Source organism: Nomascus leucogenys, unplaced genomic scaffold (genome assembly GCF_006542625.1).
Source record: "Nomascus leucogenys isolate Asia unplaced genomic scaffold, Asia_NLE_v1 Super-Scaffold_526, whole genome shotgun sequence".
Lineage (NCBI taxonomy): Eukaryota > Metazoa > Chordata > Mammalia > Primates > Hylobatidae > Nomascus > Nomascus leucogenys.
In genome coordinates, this window is record NW_022095777.1 from 196,615 (window position 1) to 219,368 (window position 22,754).

The 22,754-nt window shown below is 40.7% G+C and overlaps 3 gene segments (V, D, J or C); all 3 read right to left on the reverse strand.

Annotated features, from left to right (window-relative positions):
• Nucleotides 1-208: 208 nt before the first annotated feature.
• LOC100583820 lies at nucleotides 209-704 on the reverse strand. The segment is given in 2 exon segments: nucleotides 209-525; nucleotides 650-704. Coding segments are annotated over 2 exon segments (372 nt in total).
• Nucleotides 705-4,598: 3,894 nt separating this feature from the next.
• LOC100584148 lies at nucleotides 4,599-11,725 on the reverse strand. The segment is given in 4 exon segments: nucleotides 4,599-4,683; nucleotides 7,362-7,487; nucleotides 10,938-11,322; nucleotides 11,677-11,725. Coding segments are annotated over 4 exon segments (645 nt in total).
• A 4,561-nt stretch (nucleotides 11,726-16,286) lies between these two features.
• Nucleotides 16,287-21,972, reverse strand: LOC101178858. The segment is given in 3 exon segments: nucleotides 16,287-16,463; nucleotides 21,221-21,540; nucleotides 21,924-21,972. Coding segments are annotated over 3 exon segments (546 nt in total).
• Between the last annotated feature and the right edge of the window lie 782 nt (nucleotides 21,973-22,754).

A 22,754-nucleotide genomic window follows, 5' to 3' on the forward strand; every position in this document is an offset into this window, starting at 1 on the left:
TAAATCAGGAAGGACGGTGTCATGTCTGTGCTGCAAGGACTGAGGAAGAAAAAATAGAGTTAGAATGCAGAGGAGCCTTCCTGGCCCTTTCTACCAAAACCTGCAAACCCTGGCTTAACTGGAAAAAAGCTGTCAGCAGAGGAAGGTACCAGAAGGAGCAGCTGGGGCAGCTGATCCTGACACTTCTGTTTCCCTTGGTGATTTATGTTCAGGCTTGTAATACTGTGGGAGGGAAAATATCATACTGTTGACAGTAATATGTTGTGCTATCTTCAGGCTGCAGGCTGCTGACGGTGAGAGTATAATCTGTCCCAGATCCACTTTCACTGAACCTTGATGGGACCCCTGTTTGCAAATTGGATGCCCCATAGATCAGATGCTTAGGGGCTTTCCCTGGTTTCTGCTGATACCAGGCTATCCAGTTGCTAATACCCTGACTGGTTCTGCAAGTGATGGTGACTCTGTCTCCTACAGATGCAGACAGGGAGGATGGAGACTGGGTCATCTGGATGGCACATCTGGCACCTGAGCTTGGAAACATAAACACAAATATTCATACTATTAGTCATATAATAGGAAGGCGTCCATCAAGAGCCAGGCTGTACTGAGCACACTGGTTGAGTAAATTCCTAGTGTTCTCCTTCCTTACCTGGGAGCCAGAGCAGCAGGAGCCCCAGGAGCTGAGCGGGGACCCTCATGTCCATGCTATGTCCTGACTGGGACTGACTCTTGCACAGGGTGTGACCAGCCTATTGAGAAGACTTCAGGGCAGGGGGCTGTGCTCTGGGAACATGCAAATCAGCAGGGGATGGGGCAGGTTGGGCACAGCTGCAGGGCTGGCTCATCTTAGTAACTCAGCACAGGGGCAGTGTCCCCAGGGTCCCAGGGTAGACCAGGGCAGCACAGATTTGCGTGAAGGGAAAGTATTTCTCTCTAGAGGGCCTATAGTTACAAAAGAGATTTTTGAGGCAATTGCCAACATTTAAAATGAACCTAAGGACTAGATCGAATAATGTATTGTTTGGTTGTATTGGAAGTATGTAGCAGACTGTCATTGTTTGTAGGGAATGCATAATAAAGTCTTAGAGGCTGGCAGTATCTGGTTTTCACATTACTCTCAAATCAATTCAGTAGATGTAAAAATCCTTTGTCCTGTACTAACATTTCTGTCAATGTGAAATTCTTTCCTTTTTTGAAATGAAAAGAAAGATTTTATCAGTATCATTTTAATCTATTGAAAAGCATTTTGTAATGTCCTTAAGCCACTGTTAGTACCAGCGTAAGGTCAAGCAATTCACTGCCAATGCACAAAGACGATACCATAATTCCTTATTACATGCATCACTCACAGACACACCAATATCCAAAGCTATAGGCCTCTTTAATATTTATGGGCTAAATGGGCTGCACTTTATTCTTAGTTTGTGGATCTCCATATACTACCCCCTTTTCTGCCACTGGGTATTATTTTCCGTAGTTCATCAGCATAACAGGTTGGTCAGTGATGCCAGATTTGATTACTTTAATAAAAATCTGTTTCTTCCTCCAAGTAGAGGAGCTTGGATTAGGATAAGCCTAAGACCCTGGAACAGTCTAGCCTCCTATGATCACTTGTCTCCAGAGTAAGAAGACCAAGAACACATGCCCTATGCAATGCTCTGAGCTGCACTCCCCACCACCACGTTTCTGGGAACTCGGGAGCAGTTCTGTTGGAGCATGGCTTTCTGGAGAGCAGGTGAAAGGGAAGCCCTGGGGAAAGGCCAGGTCAGTGAATCCTCTCTCCTAAGTGATGGCAGCTGCTACTTAGTGCATGTCCCTGCTGTGCACCCTTAATGCTACTTTCCTCTTTTACTTTTTAGCCATGGGTGGGGATATCATTCTGACCCAGTGACAGTCTACCTGTCTCATATCTAGGGAAGACAGTTTCCATCTCCTGCCAAGCCACTGCCCGTATACATAGAGATATTTCCTGAATCCAGATAAAACTCAGATGCATATTTGAAGCCTATACCTTACATAGATCACATGGATTACACTAGCTCTCCAGCAATGGTCCCTAACAGAAATGGAAACTCAAAAATGACAGATAAAGAATTCAAAGCATGGATTTCAAGGAAGCTCAGTGAGATCAAAGAGGAGGGTGAAAATCAACACAAAAAAATTTCCAGAAAACAAAGGAAGAGAAAAACATCTGAAAATGAAATCAACCAGAGGTACCGGAATTGAAACACTTAAGAAATTTAAGCATACAACTGAAAGCTTTATCAATAGATTAGACCAATCAGAAGAAAGAATTTCAGAATTGTTTGAAGACTGGTCACTTGAACTAAGCAGTCAGACAAAAATAAGAAAAATAATAATAATTTTTAAAAAATGAACTAAGTATCAGAGAAATATGGGACTATGTAAAGCAGCCAAACTTACTAAGTATTGGCATTTCTGAGAAAAAAAGGAGAAAATGAAAACAATCTGAAAAACATATTTGAGAGAATAATTCAAGAAAATGGCCCAGCAGTGGCTCACGCCTGTAATCCTAGCACATTGGGAGGCCAAGGCGGGTGGATCACCTGAGTTCAGAAGTTTGAGGCATCCTAGCCAACATGGTGAAACCCCATCTCTACTAAAAATACAAAAATTAGCTGGGCGTGGTGGTGCATGCCTGTAATCCCAGCTACTTGGGAGGCTGAGGCAGGAGAATCGCTTAAACCCAGGAGGCAGAGGTGGCAGTGAGCTGAGACCAGGCCACTGTACTCCAGCCTAGGCGACAGATAAGACTCCATCTCAATAATAATAATAATTCAAGAAAATTTCCTGGATCTTCCTAGAGAGGTAGATATCCAGATATAAGAAATCCAGAGAATAACTGCCAGTTACTATACAAAATGAATATCACCAAGGCATATAGTCACCAGACTGTCCAAGTCAATGCTAATGAAAAAATCTTAAAGACACCTAGAGAAAAGATCAGGTAACAATTGCAAACAAACAAAAAAAAAGACAAATGGGACCTAATTAAACTACAGGGCCTCTTCTGTGCAGAAAAGAAAAAATAGAAAGAAAACCTATCAGCAGAGTAAACAGAAAAATTATAGAATGAAAAAAATATTTGCAAACTACACATCCTGCAAAAATCTATTAGCTAGAATCTTAAAGAAAGCTTAAACAATTAAGCAAGCAAAAAATAAATACGCCTTTTAAAAAGTGGGCAAAGGAAATGAACAGACACTTCTCAAAAAATAGACGAGCAACCAACAAACATATGAAAAAGTGGCAGCATCACTATTTATTAGAGAAATGTAAATCAAAACCACTATGAGATACTGACTCATACCAGTAAGAATGGCTATGACTAAAAAGTAAAAAAAAAACAAAACCAAAAAATGAAAAAACAAACAAACAAAAAAAAACAGATGCTGGCAAGGTTGTAAAGAGAAATAAACACTTACAGACTGTTGGTATAAATGTAAATTAGATCAGCCACTGTGGAAAGCAGTTTGGATATTTCTCAAATAACTTAAAACACAATTACCATTCAATCCAGCAATCCTATTACAAGGAATATACCCAAAGGAAAATAAATTATTCTATCAAAAAGACATACGCACTTGTAGGTTCACTGCTGCACTATTCACAACAGCAAAGACATGGAATCAACCTAGATCGCCGTGAATTGTGGAGTGGATAAATAAAATACAGTATGTATATGCCAAGGATTACTACACAGTCAGAACAATAATGAAATCATGTCCTTTGCAGCAACATGAATGAAGTTGGAGGCCATTTTCTAAAGCGAAGTAACATAGGAACAGAAAACCAAATACCACATGTTCTCACTTAGAAGTGGGAGCTAAACATTGAGTACACATAAAGATGGGAAAGATAGACACTGGGGAATACTAGTGGGGGAGGGAGGGAAGGAGGGAGTGAAGATTGAAAAATGATTTGCTGTGTATTCTGCTCACTACTCACTACCTGGGTGAAGGGATAATTTTTACCCCAAATCTCAGTATCACACAATATACCCACATAACAAAACTGCACGGGTAATCTCTGATACTCGTGATTTTTCATTAGCATTGACTTGGACAGTCTGGTGACTATATGCCTTGGTGATATTCATTTTGTATAGTACCTGGCAGTTATTCTCTGGATTTCTTATATCTGGATAAATAAATCTTATATCTGGATAAATAAATAAAAGTTGAAGAACAACAAATTTGTTGACAGTATTGTGCATGTTTAAAACTAAAGGGAATTATTCACATTTCTCCAAAGAGATTTTTCCATTAACTCTAAGTACAACCAAGTAATATTGTTTCTTCTAGCTTCTCTTTGTGTTTTGCATATCCCCTTTCTTGCACTGCCACAGAGGCCTAAATAAAATAAAATAAAAGGATCAGCTGAAGAATCTATCTCCAGCTGAAAGGAACTTCACTTCTCCACTAGAAAACAGGACTTCCTCAAACTTGCCTATTGCATCCGGAGAAAATACTACAAAGAAGCATTCACTAGAAAGGTTTCCTTCTTCTGGCCCTGGGAAGGATCCAGATATGACCTGGGGAGAGATCTGAAATGAGAGAATCTGGTGATTCTGAGCTTTATGTCTGAATGGGTTGATTACAAAATTGAATCACCACCTGGAATGGCTGGTAAATTTGGTGCTCCTTCTTGGTGTCAGGGATCCTGTCAGTACAGGAAAGAAGGAAATATCCCACGGATAGGCCTGCTGGTTCATAAGGACTGGGAAGATGCCCCTTTTCTGAGTCCCCTAAAAATGCCTGGCGGTGTGTATGCCTCTTGTTCTACTTCACATAATTATAACTAACTGCTTGTGTTCCTTCTTCCTCCTTCCTCCTCATCCCTCTCCCAGAGAGCTGAGACTGTGCTATCTTGTTCTTCATTCCTCAGGTAACTTGGGTGCCCCCATAGCATGGTGGGAGCTCAATAATTTAATGAATGGGGAAAAGGTGTGCAGAGGTCATTTCTGCTGATTATCTGGTCCTCAGGTCTTTGAAGTGGAACATGAGGAGCCTCTGAGTGTCAGGTGAATGTCATCAAGATTCTCAATTTTTTCTCCTTTCCAAAAGCATATTTGAACAGAAATCAATTCACCTCCTCATTGGTGGTGCAGTGGGAAGATGATGGAGAAAGATGACCTTCAATAACAGCTTGGAGATCTCCATTATCCAAAAAAGGACTTCATGTGTTTCCCTTTCTCTCCCAGTTCCCATTGGCTTCCTTCTCAGCTTGGCTTCTGCCTCTCTTGCCATCCAGGTGTGCCTCCAGCTCCCGCACCTCAGGCAGCCTAAGTGTTCTCAAGCTCAACAAGCTCAGTGCCCAGTCTTTTTTTCAGATGCGGAACACAGGATAGTGAGGATAACCAGGTTGAGTTGGTTCCAGTGTGCAAGTGTTGAAAGAGACAAGTCTGTGTCCTAGAGCCGTCTAAAGCTCTTGAAAAGGCAGCTATTCCTCCTGGACAATTTCCCAGGACCAAAGCGATCCCGAGCTCCGCTCACTTCTAGTTTGGTGGCCTTGCAGGCCAAAGCCATTTTGAATGGAAAGAGGAATTCTGACCATTTCTGGAGTGACAATGGCACCCACAAGTGCTCTGCATTTTCAGGCTGCATTCAAGTTTCTCAAATGTCCATCTTGAGGACAAAAAGATATCACTAAGGTGACCTGCATGACCCTTCTGTGGGATGGCGTAGCCGCTATGTAAATTTCAAAGCACTTAAGGGAAGGCCATGTTAAAATATCTGGTCTCATTGGAGCCTCTTTACTTTGGGTTTGGGGGCTATTTCCAATAGAAACAAGATACAAACACACTGAAGAATTAACAGAGCCTATCATTTTACCTTTAGCCAAGTGGGGTCCTTAGGGTTTCAAAATATTGCTACCCATAAGCCTCCCCAGGTTTTAAAAATTATGCACCTCCCCACATATTTTTGGCAAATTAATTTTAACCTAAATTAAGCAAATGCTTTTCTTTGTGTTATAATTATTGACCTTTAAAAAGTGAAACTGACGCATCAGTCCTGAATATATCAAAGATCATAAATTCTGAATATTTTAATGCAGTTATTATTTATGAAAAATAAATATATGAACAAGCAAAACAAAAACACGAAGGAGGGGAAATTTGCAACACCATTTTGGTGTTGAGGAGATGCATACAAACCCCAGACACTAAGTCTTCTCCAAATTTTATGTCTGTTTTGTCTGTTTCTTAACCACAATTCTGTTTTTATGATCCTGGAGGAAGATAGAATTAAGAAGCACAAGGGGCTGTTTCATAGGACATCAAAAAAAAAAATGGAGATGGAGACATGAACAGAGCAGAATTTATAAACTCTTCCAAGTGCTTTGGGTTTCTCTAGCCATAGACATAGCAGGTTGAAGATGTCAGGGAAGCCCGTTGCTTATTACAGCTCCTGCCTTTCATGCCTCAGACTCCCACAAACACACACACACGTATGATACTACATTTCTTTTCCTAAAGATGAGGTCTATGGGCCAATCCAGGCCCCTTTCCTTAAGTATCTTTTCTGGATAAATTAAAATTGTTTTAGAAGAAATTCAAAGAAACTACAGCAATGGATTAAGCAAAGATAAGTTATCCAAAAGGTGGAGCATTTAGCATTGATGCAGCATCTTGGTAACAGCAGAAATTATCCAGGTTCTTTCTGCATTTCTGGTTTGGAATTTCATCATTTGAGATTTTCAGTCTTGAGCTTAATGCCTCATGATCTAAAAATGGCTGCAGTGACTCTAAGAATTATGTCCACTCATATCTGTTGCAGGAAAAAATGCTCTTCACCTTTCTCTCATTATGAGATGTCATAATCCTTCTAAGAAGCCCTGCCCACCCTTCACTCTCCTTAAAGCTCATTGTGGAGGTGATCTCATGTGCCCTTAATCCCTGGTCTTGTCCTATGCTAGGAGAACTAGTTGTCCTTTTCTTACACAGCAGAACAGAGCTAGTGTCCTATACATCAAAGGAGGAGCAAATAGCTGCTATGTAAGGGCCAACAGCTTTGCCACATGTAAATTTCACTGTGTGTCTAAGTTAAATTATATGGAGAGGAGAGATCATAAGGGCTTTTATACCTGGTGGGAGTTGGAACAAGCCAGGCCATGAGGATGACAAGAAAGTCACATTTCTAATCTTCCAGCTGACAATGTTAGATTTCACAGCTGTGGAAATGTGTCCTGTGCATTTAGGGCCAGGGAAGGCATTCAGGTACCAGAATAGGAGAAAAGAGATTTAGAATAGCATCCTGAATCCAGGACTAAGGTCAAGCTTGCATTGTCCAAGAGCTGCCTGGCTCTGGCCCTGGGCTGTGGAAGAAGCAGCTGCTCACCTGAACCCTGCTTCCAGTTTCAGAGCACAGAGAACAGAGTGGGTTTCCTCACACCTCAGCACACTGACAGCTCCTCCTACGTGCTCCAAGTCACACATGAGACCCCATTTCAACCTTGGGGACTCCCTATTGACAATAGGACACTGTCACCCTTACATTCCCGTATTTCTAAAAATCATGGTGCTGTTTCTTTTGTGGAACTTTTTTGCCATCTAGTGCCAGGCTTCAACATAGCAACCTCTCAGGTTTTTTTTTATTTTGTGATAATAAAAATAAACAGTGTATCACAAATAATAAATAAAACTTAATACATTAAATTGTACAAAAATAAGGCTAATCAAAGAGCTTAAAAGGTATCTGAGGGAATAAAAAGACATATTTCTTTCAAAGAAGAAGAGTTAGAATCATAGAGCACTGGTTTCCTTTTTTTTACAAATAACTTTTTAGCAGTAATTATCAAATGGTAAATAGCAATTTCAAATAGGCTGCCACAAATATAATTTGATAGTCAAAAAATTATTTTCAAGAATCATGTAAATACATTTTCAGATGAAAACAAGCAAACAAATGTGGGTTTACCAGCAGATCCACTAAATGGAAAATTTCTCAGTTGTGTGCTTAAGGCAAAATAACATTTGTCACTAATGAAAAGGATGAGTTTTGTTTAATCTTTAAGGAGAAAACATTTCTCTTCACTCAGTTCCAGCTCATGCTGCTGAGGAATGGGCATGGGGGCAGTGACTGTGAGGAAGGAGGGAAGCTGTGTGCTGAGGGTGGTCATGCCTCCTGACCACCTGAGTGACCTCATAGAGCAGAGCCACCGACACTACCAAGGCCACCTGCCTGCCTCTGCACTGACATGGCACAGACAGAAAAACCTAGTCACATTTGGTCTACCACATGTTGAAGATTCTTTGTAACAGCCAATTTCATTATCCTCTGATTCCCCTTGTATCCCCTTTCAGTTATTGGAATCATTTATTTTTGACCATTTTGTTTTGAGACTGTAGCCCCTTGAAATGTCAGAAATATGTAGGTTATATATTTGTTTGTTTTTAAAACATGTTATTTAATATCTCACCACTTTAAGTGGGTATAAGCCATATCCCCTGATTCACATTAAACTCAGAAACTCAAGGTCAATGTCAATCACGTAGATGCTGTCAATTACACGAGAGCTAAAGACGACTATAGCATTGCTTAGCTTGTGCTCTTGCTACTTACACTTTTTCTCTCCCTGCATTATGCAATAACTTCTAAGTTTCATAATGCATGTATTAATTAGTTGTTTAAATAACACGCTGAGCGTGTTATGTTTCTTAATTTGAGGGCTCCGGTCTCCTTGATTTCTATATAAATTTTGCCAGAAATCTTTTAAACCTAACAGAAATGACACATTGGAATTTAAGTTACCCTATCCATGGAATCCATGATCTTGGAATATGCAATCATCTAAAGTATATTGTATACTTTTAGCCTGAAGAAACAACTTCTTGTTCTATTGCTTCAATCACTCTTTGTGTCTTCCACACATTGTTATGACATGTAACAGATATCACTCGCTGTTCAGTGTGATATAATTTTAAAGCACTATTTTAAGGGAAATTTATGAAAAGTTTAAATTTTCTGTGCATTTATAACTAAAATGTAATAAGATTCATATTCATTTTGAGGAAATGATGGTTCATGTAAAAATAATGTGTTTTTGTATTGTATGAAACTTTTTCTTATGAAAACATAGAATAAAATTCGTCATATCTAAAATAGTGCTTAGTTTAAATACTTTAAAAATTCTTAAAATTTGTGAGGAAAGAAATCTTTCATATAATTCTGCATTTCTCTTTTTTTACTTTTCTCAACTTTTATTCTAGTTTCAGGAAGTACATGTGCAGGATTGTTACACGGGGAAATTGAGTGTCACTGGGGTTTGGTTTACAAATGATTTCATCACCCATATAGTGAGTAGAGTACCCAATAGGTAATTTTTTGACTCTCCTCCTCCTCCTATCCTCCCTCTTCTAGTAGGCCCAAGTGTTTTTTGTTCCCATCTTTATGCCTATGTGTACTCAGTGTTTAGCTCCCACTTGTAAGTGAGAACATGTGGTATTTGGTTTTATGTTCCTGTGTTAATTTGCTTAGAGTAATGGCCTCCAGCTGCATCCATGTTGATGAAAAGGATATTATTTCATATTTTTTATGGCAGTGTACCACATTTTCTTTATCCAATCCTTTGTTGATGGGCATCTAGGTTGCATGTCTTTGCTATTGTGAATAGCGTTGCAATGAACATATGAGTGCCTGTGTCTTTTTGGTGGGCAATTTATATTCGGTGGTCCACTTGATGGTGCAGCCACCGTTTTCTTTTTCAGTGTCTTTTTTTTTTTTGAGACGGAGTCTCGCTGTCGCCCAGACTGTAGTGCAATGGCGCGATCTCAGCTCACTGCAAGCTCCACCTCCCGGGTTCACACCATTCTCCTGCCTCAGCCTCCCGAGTAGCTGGGACTACAGGTGCCTGCCACTACGCCCGGCTAATTTTTTGTATTTTTAGTAGAGACGGGGTTTCACCGTGTTAGCCAGGATGGTCTCGATCTCCTGACCTTGTGATCCACCCGCCTCGGCCTCCCAAAGTGCTGGGATTACAGGTGTGAGCCACCGTGCCCGGCCTTCAGTGTCATTTTTAATAGCTTCTCTACTGTAGATCATTGCAGATAGTCCTGAAAGTAACGAGTGCCCACACTTGAAAGGCTTTTCAGTAATTGAATAAGATGACAGGCCTGAGATCCTACAACTCACATCAAGGAAATACAACAGCGGCCTAATTACTGATATATTGTATTCATTCTGCATTTCTCTTGTAGTAAATGAAGTAAACTTTATGTTCTCCATCTTTCAGTTTATGCTTTTTATTTTCAGAGTTCACTTTTGCAATTGCAAGAACTTCCTTTTCGCTGGGCAAAAGGTAATTGAATCAAATTTAAGATGTTTGGCATTAGGATTTTATATATGCAATGGATCTACAAAGTCTATGAATGGTCAACCAAACATATTCACTGATTATTCTTAGCCATTCTCTCCTGAGGACAGCTTGCATAGAATGCGATCTTGAACATGTTAATGAAAAGGGCAGTTTAGTTAAGTGATAAAGGAGATAGTATGTTCGGAAAGTGAGAAAATAATACTTTTCCCATGTTAGCAAGTATTAACTTGAATAAACTCACTTTCAAACTGTTTATTTCCAACATGTATTCCACTTGAGTTAGCACTAATTTGCTTCCATTGTCTGCTTGTTCTGCCAACTAAATGTACTTGACACATGTGGGCAAGACAGGGAGGGTGAGGATGAGCTTTCATTCACTCTCCCTTCATCAGAGCTGTTTGCTTCCAGGTCACTTGAACCATCTGAATACTTCTACTGCTGATGCAATCCCCAGGCTGTGACAGCTGATGGAGCGCTAGCGGGTGAGACTGAGGCTCAGCTGTGGCTCTCATGGGCCAGGGTCCTCAGCAGCAAGCTCTGCCCTGAGTTCTCCAACAGCCTCCTCTCTGCAGACTCAGAGACCCTGCTGAGCTGCTCACCAGACAAGCAGTGCATGTGGGCAGGTGGGCCATCCAAAGAGGGAGGTTTCTGCTAAGGGCTGTATCACTGTGGGAGGAGCTTGTAGATCTTGCATGCAGTAATAAACCCCAACATCCTCAGCCTCCACTCTGCTGATTTTCAGTGTGAAATCTGTGCCTGATCCACTGCCACTAAACCTGTCTGGCACTCCAGAGAACCGGTTGGAAACTCTATAGATCAGGAGCTGTGGAGACTGCCCTGGCTTCTGCAGGTACCAATACAAATAGGTGTTTCCATCACTATACCGGAGGCTCTGACTAGACCTGCAGGAGATGGAGGCCGGCTCTCCAGGGGTGATGGACAGGGAGAGTGGAGTCTGGGTCATCACAATATCCCCACTGGATCCTAAAACAATGAGAAAGAAGTGCAAGATTAGGTACAAATATTATGAGCAACTTTCATGAATTCTCTGCTATTAATTTGTGATTAATCTTTTTTCAAATTTTTATTCATATCATAAATAATAGGCTTTCTAAAATATATTAAAATAAGCACAAGGAACTTTTTTATTTTCTAAGATCTTAGAGCACTGGTCATTGTTCTTTTGAGATGATTTCTAATTATTCATAGGAAAAGTATAAATTCCCTTCCCTGAAAGTTAGAACATATTATATGGTTAAAATAAGCATGGGAGACTGTGGGGCTCCCAGAGCTCACCCTCTCACCCCATTCTCCTCCCTTCTCTCCTTCTGTCCTTACCAGGGACCCAGAGCATTAACAGCCCCAAGAGCTGAGCAGGGAACCTCATCTTGAGAAGGTGAACTGAGCAGTTCTGATCCGTCACTGCAAAGTTAGAGCTAAGCTTTTATCTGACTGCAAGGGAAGGTTCTCCCCAGGAAACAATATGCAAATCCCCTGGTAGGTGTAGTGATGTGGAAAAAGCCAGTGGCTGGGGCAGGTCTTCCTTTGTGAGCAATGTGATATAAAATGTGCCTTGGAGAAAAACAAACAGAGCTAAAGTCCATTTTGCCTGTAGTCGTGGAAAGAGGATCTAACTGTGAAATTTGGATCTGGAACAAAGACACATAGGGTGTGACACTCTGAGAGAGCACCAAGATCATGACAGTGTAAAAATGTGTATTTAGGATGAATCTCTGGGAGGTGAAGGCCATCCTGCTTGGCTCACTCCCAGCTTGTGTAGAGAAGGAAAGGGCCCTATCCCCACAAGCAGTGCAGGGCAGTGTGCTTGCACATAAAAAGGGAGACTTCCGCTAGCTCAAGAGGTATCTAGTATCTGCTGTTACCAGGATAACTGTTCAAGAACGTTAGATGCAAGTGTTAGAATCTGCCTTCCCCTGGAACCTTGTGATTTATCTACATAAGAGTGCTCTGTGGAAGGCCTTTACCTGGAGAATGCTATGTGTCTCTTGCATTTAGAAAGCATATAGTGCAACTTAAGTAAGAGGAAAGAATTTCATGCCTCAGGCAGTGAATAAAAAATTGATGGTGACCAATTATAGCAATCTGGTATATGTCTCATCATCATTATCTCACATATGTGAGATTAACTAGAGGGATTTATTAAGAGAAGAATTTCCTAGGATAATGATACAGAACAAATGAGAAATAACTTTGCATATGGTTTTTTGAATGCTGTGCAGGGAAACTCTTCCCACACAGTCTCCCTGGTCATGAGGAATCGGGTGCTGTCAGGGCTTCCAGGTTCTTGTCAACTCTGAGTAAGTCCTGAGTCTCCCCCAGCCTGGATGTGGTGCAGCCATAGCCCTGAGTCCATGGTTCAAATGGAGATGCTCTGTGTAAGAAGAGCAAGAACTGGATCCACAGTTTTATGTCTTAGCATAAAATTTACGTATGACTGCCGTCTTCCTGAGCTTCCATGCGAAAATGATCACAGCTCAGTAATGCGAATCTACCACACTGCTGATCATCAGATAGGGAAACAACTGAACTATTCTTCATTTTTCAGAGATGTGCTTAACATTTTGTTGAACTGCTCCTGAAAGGTGTTACCTACATCAAATCCCTTCACAAGGATAGACATTGTTTGGAAAAAAAAGTGGGGGCAGGTAAACAATTTAAAAATTACTTTGTATTACTATGTAGTCTTAGGTAATTTAACAAAAAGTCATATTGCCAAAGAACACAAACAAACAAATGCCTTTCTAGGTAAGATTCCAAAAGAAATCTTGGTCTGAATATCTTCTGAGAAATGTACCGAATAATATTTATGTACAAGGTTGAAAAAGATAATTGAGTAAAAATGATACTGACCTTTACATGGTGAACTCCATGCTAACAATCTGGGTCAATGATATCAAACTGTAGCTAAGAGGCAGAATTAGAATAAATGTCTCGTATATAACTATTTAATTTTTAACCCTTTTTTCACATTTTATTAACTTGGGTATTTGACTTTTTTTATTATCATGTTGACCAATTCTAATCTGGTTCCTAGTCTTACAAATATCAGACTCCTAATTAATCACAACAGTGAAAAGAGTCAGAAACAGCAGAAGTGGAAAGGAAAAAAATACAAAATGTAACGCCCCTAATACAATAGTCCATCTTATTGCTGGTTTTGAAGGATTACTCCGAAAAGGTGTTCAATGAAGAACAAGTTCTATTTATTATTTAATATAAATATTCGATTTATGGGAAAATGAATAACAATAAAAATTTGTCATGTTCTGTTTTACACAAAGTCTGTTCTTCAAAATGCTATTTTTACAAAGCATTCTTTAGGATGCTTGAATTTAAGACAGTATTGCAATTTTCGATGAAAATGATATGTCACTAAAAAGTCTATCATTGTGATTCGTTATTTTATTACACAATCTATTGCCTTACATATCTGTAAACTGTAAAATGTTGTAAACACTCTTTTTTAGTATAAAGGGGCTTTGAAATTACCCTATATTAACTTGAAGAATAATATTCCTAATTCAGAACAGAAATTTATCTCTCTGTATGTTAACACATTATCCCCAGGCTTATTCAATAAGAGAGTAAGCTGGTTGCTCCACAGTGGACACAGATTTGAAGGTGTAAGAACAGCCTCCATTCAGACCTAGCAGGAGAGCAGGCCTCTGTCTCTAATCTGGACCATGGTCACCTGAATGAGGAAGGGGTGATACAGGTGGGGCTTATTGTAGTTGCATCCCATTTGCCTGTTGCTGTTTTTTTAGGGCCCATAAAATCGGAATCAGAGAGTATTATTTTTTAGACTTGGCAAGACAGTCTTCGAAGTCGAATTGTTGTGTCCATTATTCTGGAGTTAGTGTTCGTGGGGTGGAAAGTGTCCTGTTTCAGGCGGATTTGGCTAGTTTGGGTTCTGGTCAAGAAAAAGAAGTCCGCAGGGGGGCAGTAGCACACGCGACTTTTATCGGGTGAAGTTCTGATGGGTTTGCAGGGAAAAGTCCCTCACGGCAGGAGTCTGAGCAGAGGCTAAGGTGCCAGGGCTTCTTCTCAGAAGGTGGAGACGAGGATTTACTGGAGAAGGGGCTTTTGTGTCTAGGGGATGTCACACAGCTGCACAGTGGGGACTCTGGGTTACAGAGCTCCCAGGGCAGAAGTGGATGGGAGTTTTCCTAACCGGGGGAGTATCAATTACTTTCATATGTAGGTGAGGTTTTCTGAGATGCATAGTGTAAATAGTCTCTGAATGGCTAAAAAGCTAATTGTTTGGGCTTTTTTTGAAATGACTGGATGGAAAATTTGTATTTGGCACAGGCCATATAGAAACAAGCCTGCAGTTTAGAAACAAACAGCTTAGGGGTCAGGGCACCCAGGCCATGTTTGGCTCATTTATTCGTCACTGAGAATTTGTATCAATACACCAAGAAGAAAAAAGAAAATACGTTTTTAATTTTTAATTCCAGTTAGATAGCTTACCTGTGGAAAAAATGAGAACATAATTTGAGAATTCTCACATTTATAGCTTCTTCTTTCCTATTAAATAGTTTCAAGAATCAACAAAATATTCATGTGAATTTTGAACAAGGAAATTTAAGATACTCAAGAAAAATCAGAGATCAAATTAAACCACTTAAACTGATTTCTGAAATCAACTGAAATTCTCGTTTAGCCTCTTTTTTTCATCTCCTGTTAATAAAAAATCAAAAGTTCGGAACAGGAAACAGTAGCTGAATTAATAATTTAGTGCCATTCCATGTCTTAATAATCATAACAATAGCATAGTATCTGCATCAACAACTGGAAATGTTGATTCTCTGCCTTGTAGAAGCAGGAGCTTCGTATCACAGTAGTGAACTTCACTGTTTCTGGGCCTTTCTCATCCAGGAGCCAAGGATCACTCAAATTTCACACCTTCAATTAAGCATCAACTGCTTTCACATTTCAGTACCGCTACAAATTGCTCCTTCTGAAATACCTCCTGATAAAGAGAATGAAGAATCAGTAATAAAATAAGAAAAATAAAATAAATTCTGACCTCCTACAAGCATCCCGGGGATGAAATTATAAAGCTTAATAGATTACTAGAGGCATGATCACTTCTGAGAAACTTACACAACCAGATTTTGCTCATATTTAATATTCTTACCCTCGTAAGTTAGTAACTTTCTCAACCCAGAAAATGACTTTCTTTGTTTTCTGGAATCCTAGAAGACCTAGGTAGAATTTAAAATAGAATATGACAGTTTTTATTTTCTTAGTTTTCTGGAATCCTAGAAGACCTAGCTGGAGTTTAAGAAAGAATATGACAATTTCTATTAATATCTTATCCTGGTAAATATAATTGTTCAAAAGTCGTCTATTTTGGTTGGTGCAAAAGTAATCACAGTTTTGACCATCAAAAGTAATGATAAAACCTGCAATTACTTTTGCAGCAATCAAAATAAATAACTTTTAAGTCAAAATAAAAGGAGGAGCCCATTGATTCTGTAGAAAATTAAAGCAAATAGTTGCTAGCCAATTATAGTCCTGAGTATGCCCTTAAGCAAGAGCTAAGTCTTTTGTTTCTGGCTTAATGCTAAAGGCATTAAATTTAAGTAAAAGTAATTTATCTTGAGGTCAAACTAAACTCATAGTATTGGTCATTACAGTTCAACTGACTCAGAATTTCTAGAGGAAAACAAAAAAAGATAATGAGAAACCTATTATAAAATTTGCCACGTGTTAACATTCGCAGAGTGAGAGAGATTCACAATTTGCATAACCACAATCGTCACAGTCAAATCTTTAATTTGAGAGGAAAATTTAGAAAACATTTTTGACTAGAACTTGGAACAAGATGAACATATCTATAAAGAATTCGACCTGAGTGCCCTAGTGGTTTCTTGACAGAAGAAGCAGATGAAAGTAGGAGCCTGCCCAGTTTTCTGTTGGTATCAGACTTGGGAGCTGCTAACAATCTGACTGGCCCTGCGGGTAGGTTTGTCTTTTTCCCCTGGAGACGAAGACAGGGATGCTGGGTTCTGCATGGTCACGACTTCTCCAGTGGTCTCTGAGATTGAAAATAAACCAGCAATGCCACCGATGTAATCAAGATCATACCCATTGTCTTCCTGGCAAAGACAGGGCCATTGATCTACATGGAGCTTCAGCTATTGTCCTTCCTTGCTGAGCAGAGATGCCAGGCCACAGGACCCAACAATGCAGAGAATTTTCACTGACATGCAGAACCGTCCCGTGGTCCCCTCACCTGAAAGCCAGAATAGCAGAGAAGCTGAACTGGGGCTTCTATAGTTGCCTCTGGATCCTAACTGAACTGATCTTCCCCAGAGCTCTGACTCAGGCATTGATATGGGCTCTGGACAGCAGGGCGCCTGGGAGGGTCATGCAAAGTAGCTAGAGTGGGTGCTGGGCTTCTAGCTGCAGAAACCACCTGCCTCCTCCTCTCTGCACTAAACAGTCTGTGCCCAGGTGGACAGGCCAGAAAAGGTTCTTGGCTCATCCCTAAGTGCACCATTCAACACATAGTAAGTCTTCAACACTTCAATAAAGGGCAATTGGTAGTGTAGATGGTGTTTCTGTTGTTGCTGTTTTTGTTATTATTACTTTCTTGTATATGTTTGTTTTCCCCTAGTTCTCTGCCTTTAAAAATCCCTCTTCTCCAGAATAGATTCAAAGATTATGCTGTGGATAAATTCCTTTGCAGGCCTGATCTAGAAATGTCATTTTGGAATTAATTCAAGGTTTGCAGATTTCTGTTGTCAAGAAATGAAGCTTTTAAGGGACTAATTTCCCATGCAGAACTCTTAAGCCCTGCAAAATATTCCTGGAAACAGACCCTGCACCTCTGAACAAACTACAGGCGATAGCACAGTTGGTGGAACCACCAAGCTTCACTACAAAACTGGACTGGCAAGAAGAATCATGAGAGAAACCATATACTCCCGCTGGCCCCCCTGTAATCAACTTGACCCCAGTTGTTAGTCTGGTCCCTGATGTGTGGTACAATGTTAGGGGCTCAAGAGGGGTCATTCTTCTTGGAGAGTTGGATGCTTATAAGTGCCAGTACTCATGTGAGCTTCCTTAGATGAAAATCACACTGTTAGGCCCATGCGTGGATCTCACTGGGAAAGCTGAGAAGGTGACTGACTCAAGTCCAAGTGTTGGATCATCTTAATTATTGGGAACCTCCTGCTCAGTAGTGGCCTTTAGATGGGCATTAACTTGGAAAACCATTGTTTTTGACCTTGGCCCATTTTGAAAGATTCTGTCATAGCTTTTCTAAGATAATTTTGTCTCCAATTCTTTAGCTATGTTCTTTCTAAAGCCTGCAAAGCTGTCAAAACCAGCAGTCAATGTCACTGAATTGCCAGTTGCATTTTGCAAAATGGCCACGAGATGTAACCCTTGAATTTTACCCAATGTGAGTTCCATTCCTCCAAGATATCCTTGACCTGGCAGTGGAATGACATCAGTCAAGTCCAAATCTCACATATATCAAGGCCAAATTGTGTCTCCCAATGCAGAAATAATTTAGAAACAGAGGAAAACACCCGGATTAACCTGGAATTGTAATCTTATTTAGACGTGAATACATATTAATATAAGTAGGTTCAGCCAACAACATATCAAATACTGTCTACACACCTCTATGTATATTATAAACACGTGCACATTTCCATAAGAGATGTAAAATTTACTATTATTGCTCAAATATTCACTGGGGCACTGCAAATATCAAGGGATGTCATGAGAGTTCACCAGATGATACACCATGAAATACACACACACACACACACACACAAGCACGCATATTAGAGAGATATATACGTGGATATATTAGGGAAGACCTAGTGCCTCTTTTATGCATCCTTGAATAAGTCAGAATGAAGATGTCATGTAAGATATCACTAGTCAGTTGTCATTTTCAATTAAAAATTATCAACACTTATTCTGCAACTAACAGATACCTCTCTATACACTGTGAAATCCCATGTAAATTTTTCCCACTGTAAAATCTCCCACTAATCCATTTATATCTAGCATTAGCAAGTTGAACAAGGAGACTGCAAACCATCATACTACCTTTAGTATGGATTTTCTTTTCTTTTTTTTTTTTTTTTTAATTTAGATGGAGTCTCGCTCTGTTGCCCAGGCTGGAGTGCAGTGGCACGATCTCAGCTCACTGCAAACTCCTCCTGCCTCAGCTTACTGAGTAGCTAGGACTACGGGCACATGCCACCATGCCAAGCTATTTTTTTTTTTTTTGTATTTTTAGTAGAGGCAAGATTTCACCATGTTGGTCAGGCTGGTCTCAAACTCCTGACCTCAAATGATCTGCCTGCCTCGGCCTCCCAAAGTGCTGGGATTCCAGGCATGAGCCACCACGCCTGGTGAAGTATGGATTTTCTAAATCCCATTTGTATTACAGTCACATTTGTATTAGGGTCCTTCGACTGCTATAACAAGTTACCAAAAATGTGATAGCGTAAAACAGAAATGTAATCACTCATAGTTTTAGAGGCCAGAAGTCCAGAATGTTTCACCAGGCCAAGATCATGGAGTAATCAAGGCTGGTCCTCCAGAGGCTCTAGGAGAGAGTCTGTTCTTGCCTCTTCCAGCTTCTGGTGGCTGCAGCTTTCTTTGACTATGGCCACATCACTTCAGTTTCTGTGTCTGTGATCACAGTGCCTTCTCCTCTTCAGTCTGTGTTAAATCTATTTCCACCTTACTCTTCCAAGGACACTTGTGATTGCATTTAGAGCTCAGTTGGTTAATGCACGACAATCTCTTCATTTGAAGACCCTTAATTTACAACTGCGAAGACACTTTTCCCACATAGGGTACATTTATAAGCTCCATAGAATAGAACCTGAGGATTATTCTCAATACTAATCTCTCAGTGTTGGTCTTGTACACACATCACAAGCGTGATCTCTCTCTCTCCTGCCAACCTTTTCTCCCCCTCTTTCGCATGATCATAAATTGCTTTGCTTCTTTAAGTGAATCCAGCACCACCAATGTCCAAGTTCAGAGTTCAGAGGGACACACACAGGATGGCCTTGCTCAGGTTTTGCTTAGAGACTGGCTCTGCCCCCCATTATCATGCAGAAGGAAGGACACAGCCATAGACAGCCCTTGGCCATCTGGGAGAAGCTGTCTCTACAGAGGACAGTCATGGGCTAAGACCCTCCAGACCTGTGATTGTCTTCAGGGGCCTGTGGTCCCCAGCCCTCCGAGAGGATGTGGGTGGCCCCTGACTCCAGTAGGATCCACCAGGATCCTTATCAGAACATCTCACTCACAGAAGGCAGTGAGTCACATAACAACACAGAGGGACTCTGCAGAGCCAGCTGGATTGGGCACTCTGGAGAGGCACTGGCACCTGTGCTAGACAGAGCCTGGCTCCTCATGTAGCTTCCTGAGCATGTGGACTTGGATCTCTCAGTACCACTTTACAAGCCTATTACTTGATCTGAATGTAATCAGTGTGATTCATTAAGTTCGCATCTTAGTAGCTAGGAGTCAAATGAAAAAAAAAAGTGATATTTTTATTGCTAAGATGATGACAAAGAAACAAGAAAATAACAAGAAAGCAAAGGACCAAAACACTAGATTGAAGGATTTGGGTAAGAGGATTAGACTCTCAGTAGTGAGCACCTGGGCCATTTCCACTCAGGAGAGGACAATTAGGAAAGGGAAATGTGCAGCAGAGGCAAAATCTGGGTTACTAAAAAAAAAATCTAACAGGAAACGAGGAGTCTCCTTCCTAAGCACCAGCAGGCAGAGGGAAAGTGTCAACAAAAATAAATAATGATGAAAAAAATAATTTTGATTATTATTGCATGTACAGCACACCGCACTGGGAACCTTGAAACTAACAGAAGTGGAGCCAAGGATACTAGATCCCAAATTTTTCCCAAATCTGTCCCCTTCCCCGACTTTCACCCCCACTGCCTCATCCCCATGCATCCTCCATGATCTTCCACCTGGACCTCCCTCATCATCTCCCAAAAGATTATCCAGCTTCTCTTTTGTCTCATGTTCCTTCATAAATGTTCTGCACTCTTGGGTTCCTAAGGCTGTGGCCAAAGGTCTGAGTTCTAAATCCTTTCTTTCTACTCCCACAGCCTTTCCCATGACTCACTCTGGCCTCCTCTAAGTTTGGAATTCAGAATCTCCCTCCTGCTACCCTCCCCAGAATCCAGCACTTAACTGCCTAAAGCTTTTCTTTGTAAACCCCCCAAAATGTAACCTCTGACAGGGAGCCGGTGAAATCGCTTCTTTGCAGCAAAAATGGAAAAGAAGGAGGGGAAACCTGCAAACATCATTTTGTTGTTGAGGAGATGCACACAATCCCTAGATTTTATGCCTTCTCCAGTTTTTTTTTTTTTTATCGTTTCTTAACCACAATTCTATTTTTTATGATTTAGTGTGAGTGGTAAAGTGAAACAGAAAGTAAAGAATGTGGGAAAATACCAATTTCCCAATAATTCCAAGTATTATCACCAAGTATTAATTTGTGTAAAATAAACCCCAAGCTGGTCATTTTCCACATGTATTCCACTTGTGTTGTCACTAAGCTGCATCTATGTTCTGGCTGTTATGCTGACTGAATGTACTTGGCAAATGTGGTCAAGACAGGCAGGGTGAGGATGAACCTGGCAACTGATGGAGCTTTGACCATGTGGGACTGAGGTGCTGCTGAGACTCTCATGGGCCAGAGTCCTAAACAGCAAACTCTGCCCCTGAGTTCACCAACAGCCTCCTCTCTGCATACTCAGAGTCCCTGCTGAGCTACTCCCCAGACAAGCAGTGCAAGTGAGCAGCTGGGACACCCCAGCAGGGAGGTTTCTGTATTGGTCTGTACCACCGTGGGAGGAAGCTGTATACCTTGCATGCAGTAATAAACCCCAACATCCTCAGCCTCCACCCTGCTGATTTTCAGTGTGAAATCAGTGCCTGACCCACTGCCACTGAACCTGTCTGGGACCCCAGAGGCTCTGTTGGAAACCCTATAAATCAGGAGCTGTGGAGACGGGCCTGGCTTCTGCAGGTACCAATACAAATAGGTGTTTCCATTACTATGCAGGAGGCTCTGACTAGACTTGCAGGAGATGGAGGCTGGCTCTCCAAGGGTGATGGGCAGGGGGAGTGGAGTCTGGGTCATCACAATATCTGCACTGGATCCTGAAATAATTAGAAAAAAAGAACAAGGTTATGTATAAACCTTATGTATAATTTTCATAATTTTCATTTGTTGTTTACCTCAGGCTACATAATTTTTAAAATTTTGATTCATATTCCAATAATATCCCATTTCAAATGGAACTTAAGGGATGCAATGCACAAGGGGGTCTCCAGAAGTCCCCACACCATCCCCTCTTTCTCCACAGAGTCTTTGGTCCTTCTGGAACCTTCCTCACTCTCACAAATCTAAACCTCACATGCTCCATCCCAGTAGATAAGATGTGCACATCTAACACAGGAACAGAACACACATGGGAAGCAGTGGGGCCCCCAGAGCTCACCCTCCCATTCCATTCTCCTCCCTTATCTCCTTCTGCCCTTACCAGGGAGGCAGAGCATTAGCAGCCCCAGGAGCTGAACAGGGAGCCTCATTGTGAGAAGGTGAAGAGAAAAGTCCTGATCAGTGAAGGCAAGGTTAGAGCTGAGCTTTTATCTCAGACTCACAAGGGAAGGTCCTCCCTAGGGGATGATATGCAAATCACCTGGTGGGTGCAGTCGGGTGGAAAGAGCCAAAGGGAGGGTGGGAGCCATTTTGTGAACAAAATGACTTAAATATCTTCTCTGTTTGAAGGGAAACCAGTAGACATAAAATCTATGTTGCCTATGTGGGAGAAATTTAAGTGTTTCCTTCTGTCTTCTCCATAAGATTTCTTGTTTCTTAACACTTTCTCAGGCACATTTTATACTTCTCTTTAATAAGGCTGAGTTTTCATAAATATTTGATTATTCTTACTTTTTTGTTTATAGTTATTTGAGAGTCCAGATTTGGCCTTTTTATTATTATTTTTTAATCGAGATAAACACACACAGAGTAAAGGACAGAAATGTTAAACATGCAATCAAAGTTTTACACATATTCTCCTCCCAGATAAAACTGTGGAATATTTCAAAATCTCCAGATTCTTTCCTCATCCACCTTCCCAGGCAACAGCTGCTCCCCCAGTCCCCACCAAGGTAACTGGTATTGTGACATCCACCACAGTGGTTTAATTTTCCCTGGACTAAACCTCATAAATTGAAGTAAAGCCTTTTCTTGCACTATGTCTGGCTTCTTCTTGTTTCTTTCCTATTTTTGAGAATTTCCTTCCTTCTTGTGAATTCAAGTTACCATCTACTGTAATTTCCTGGGATTCTGAAGTATTTCCTTTTGAATT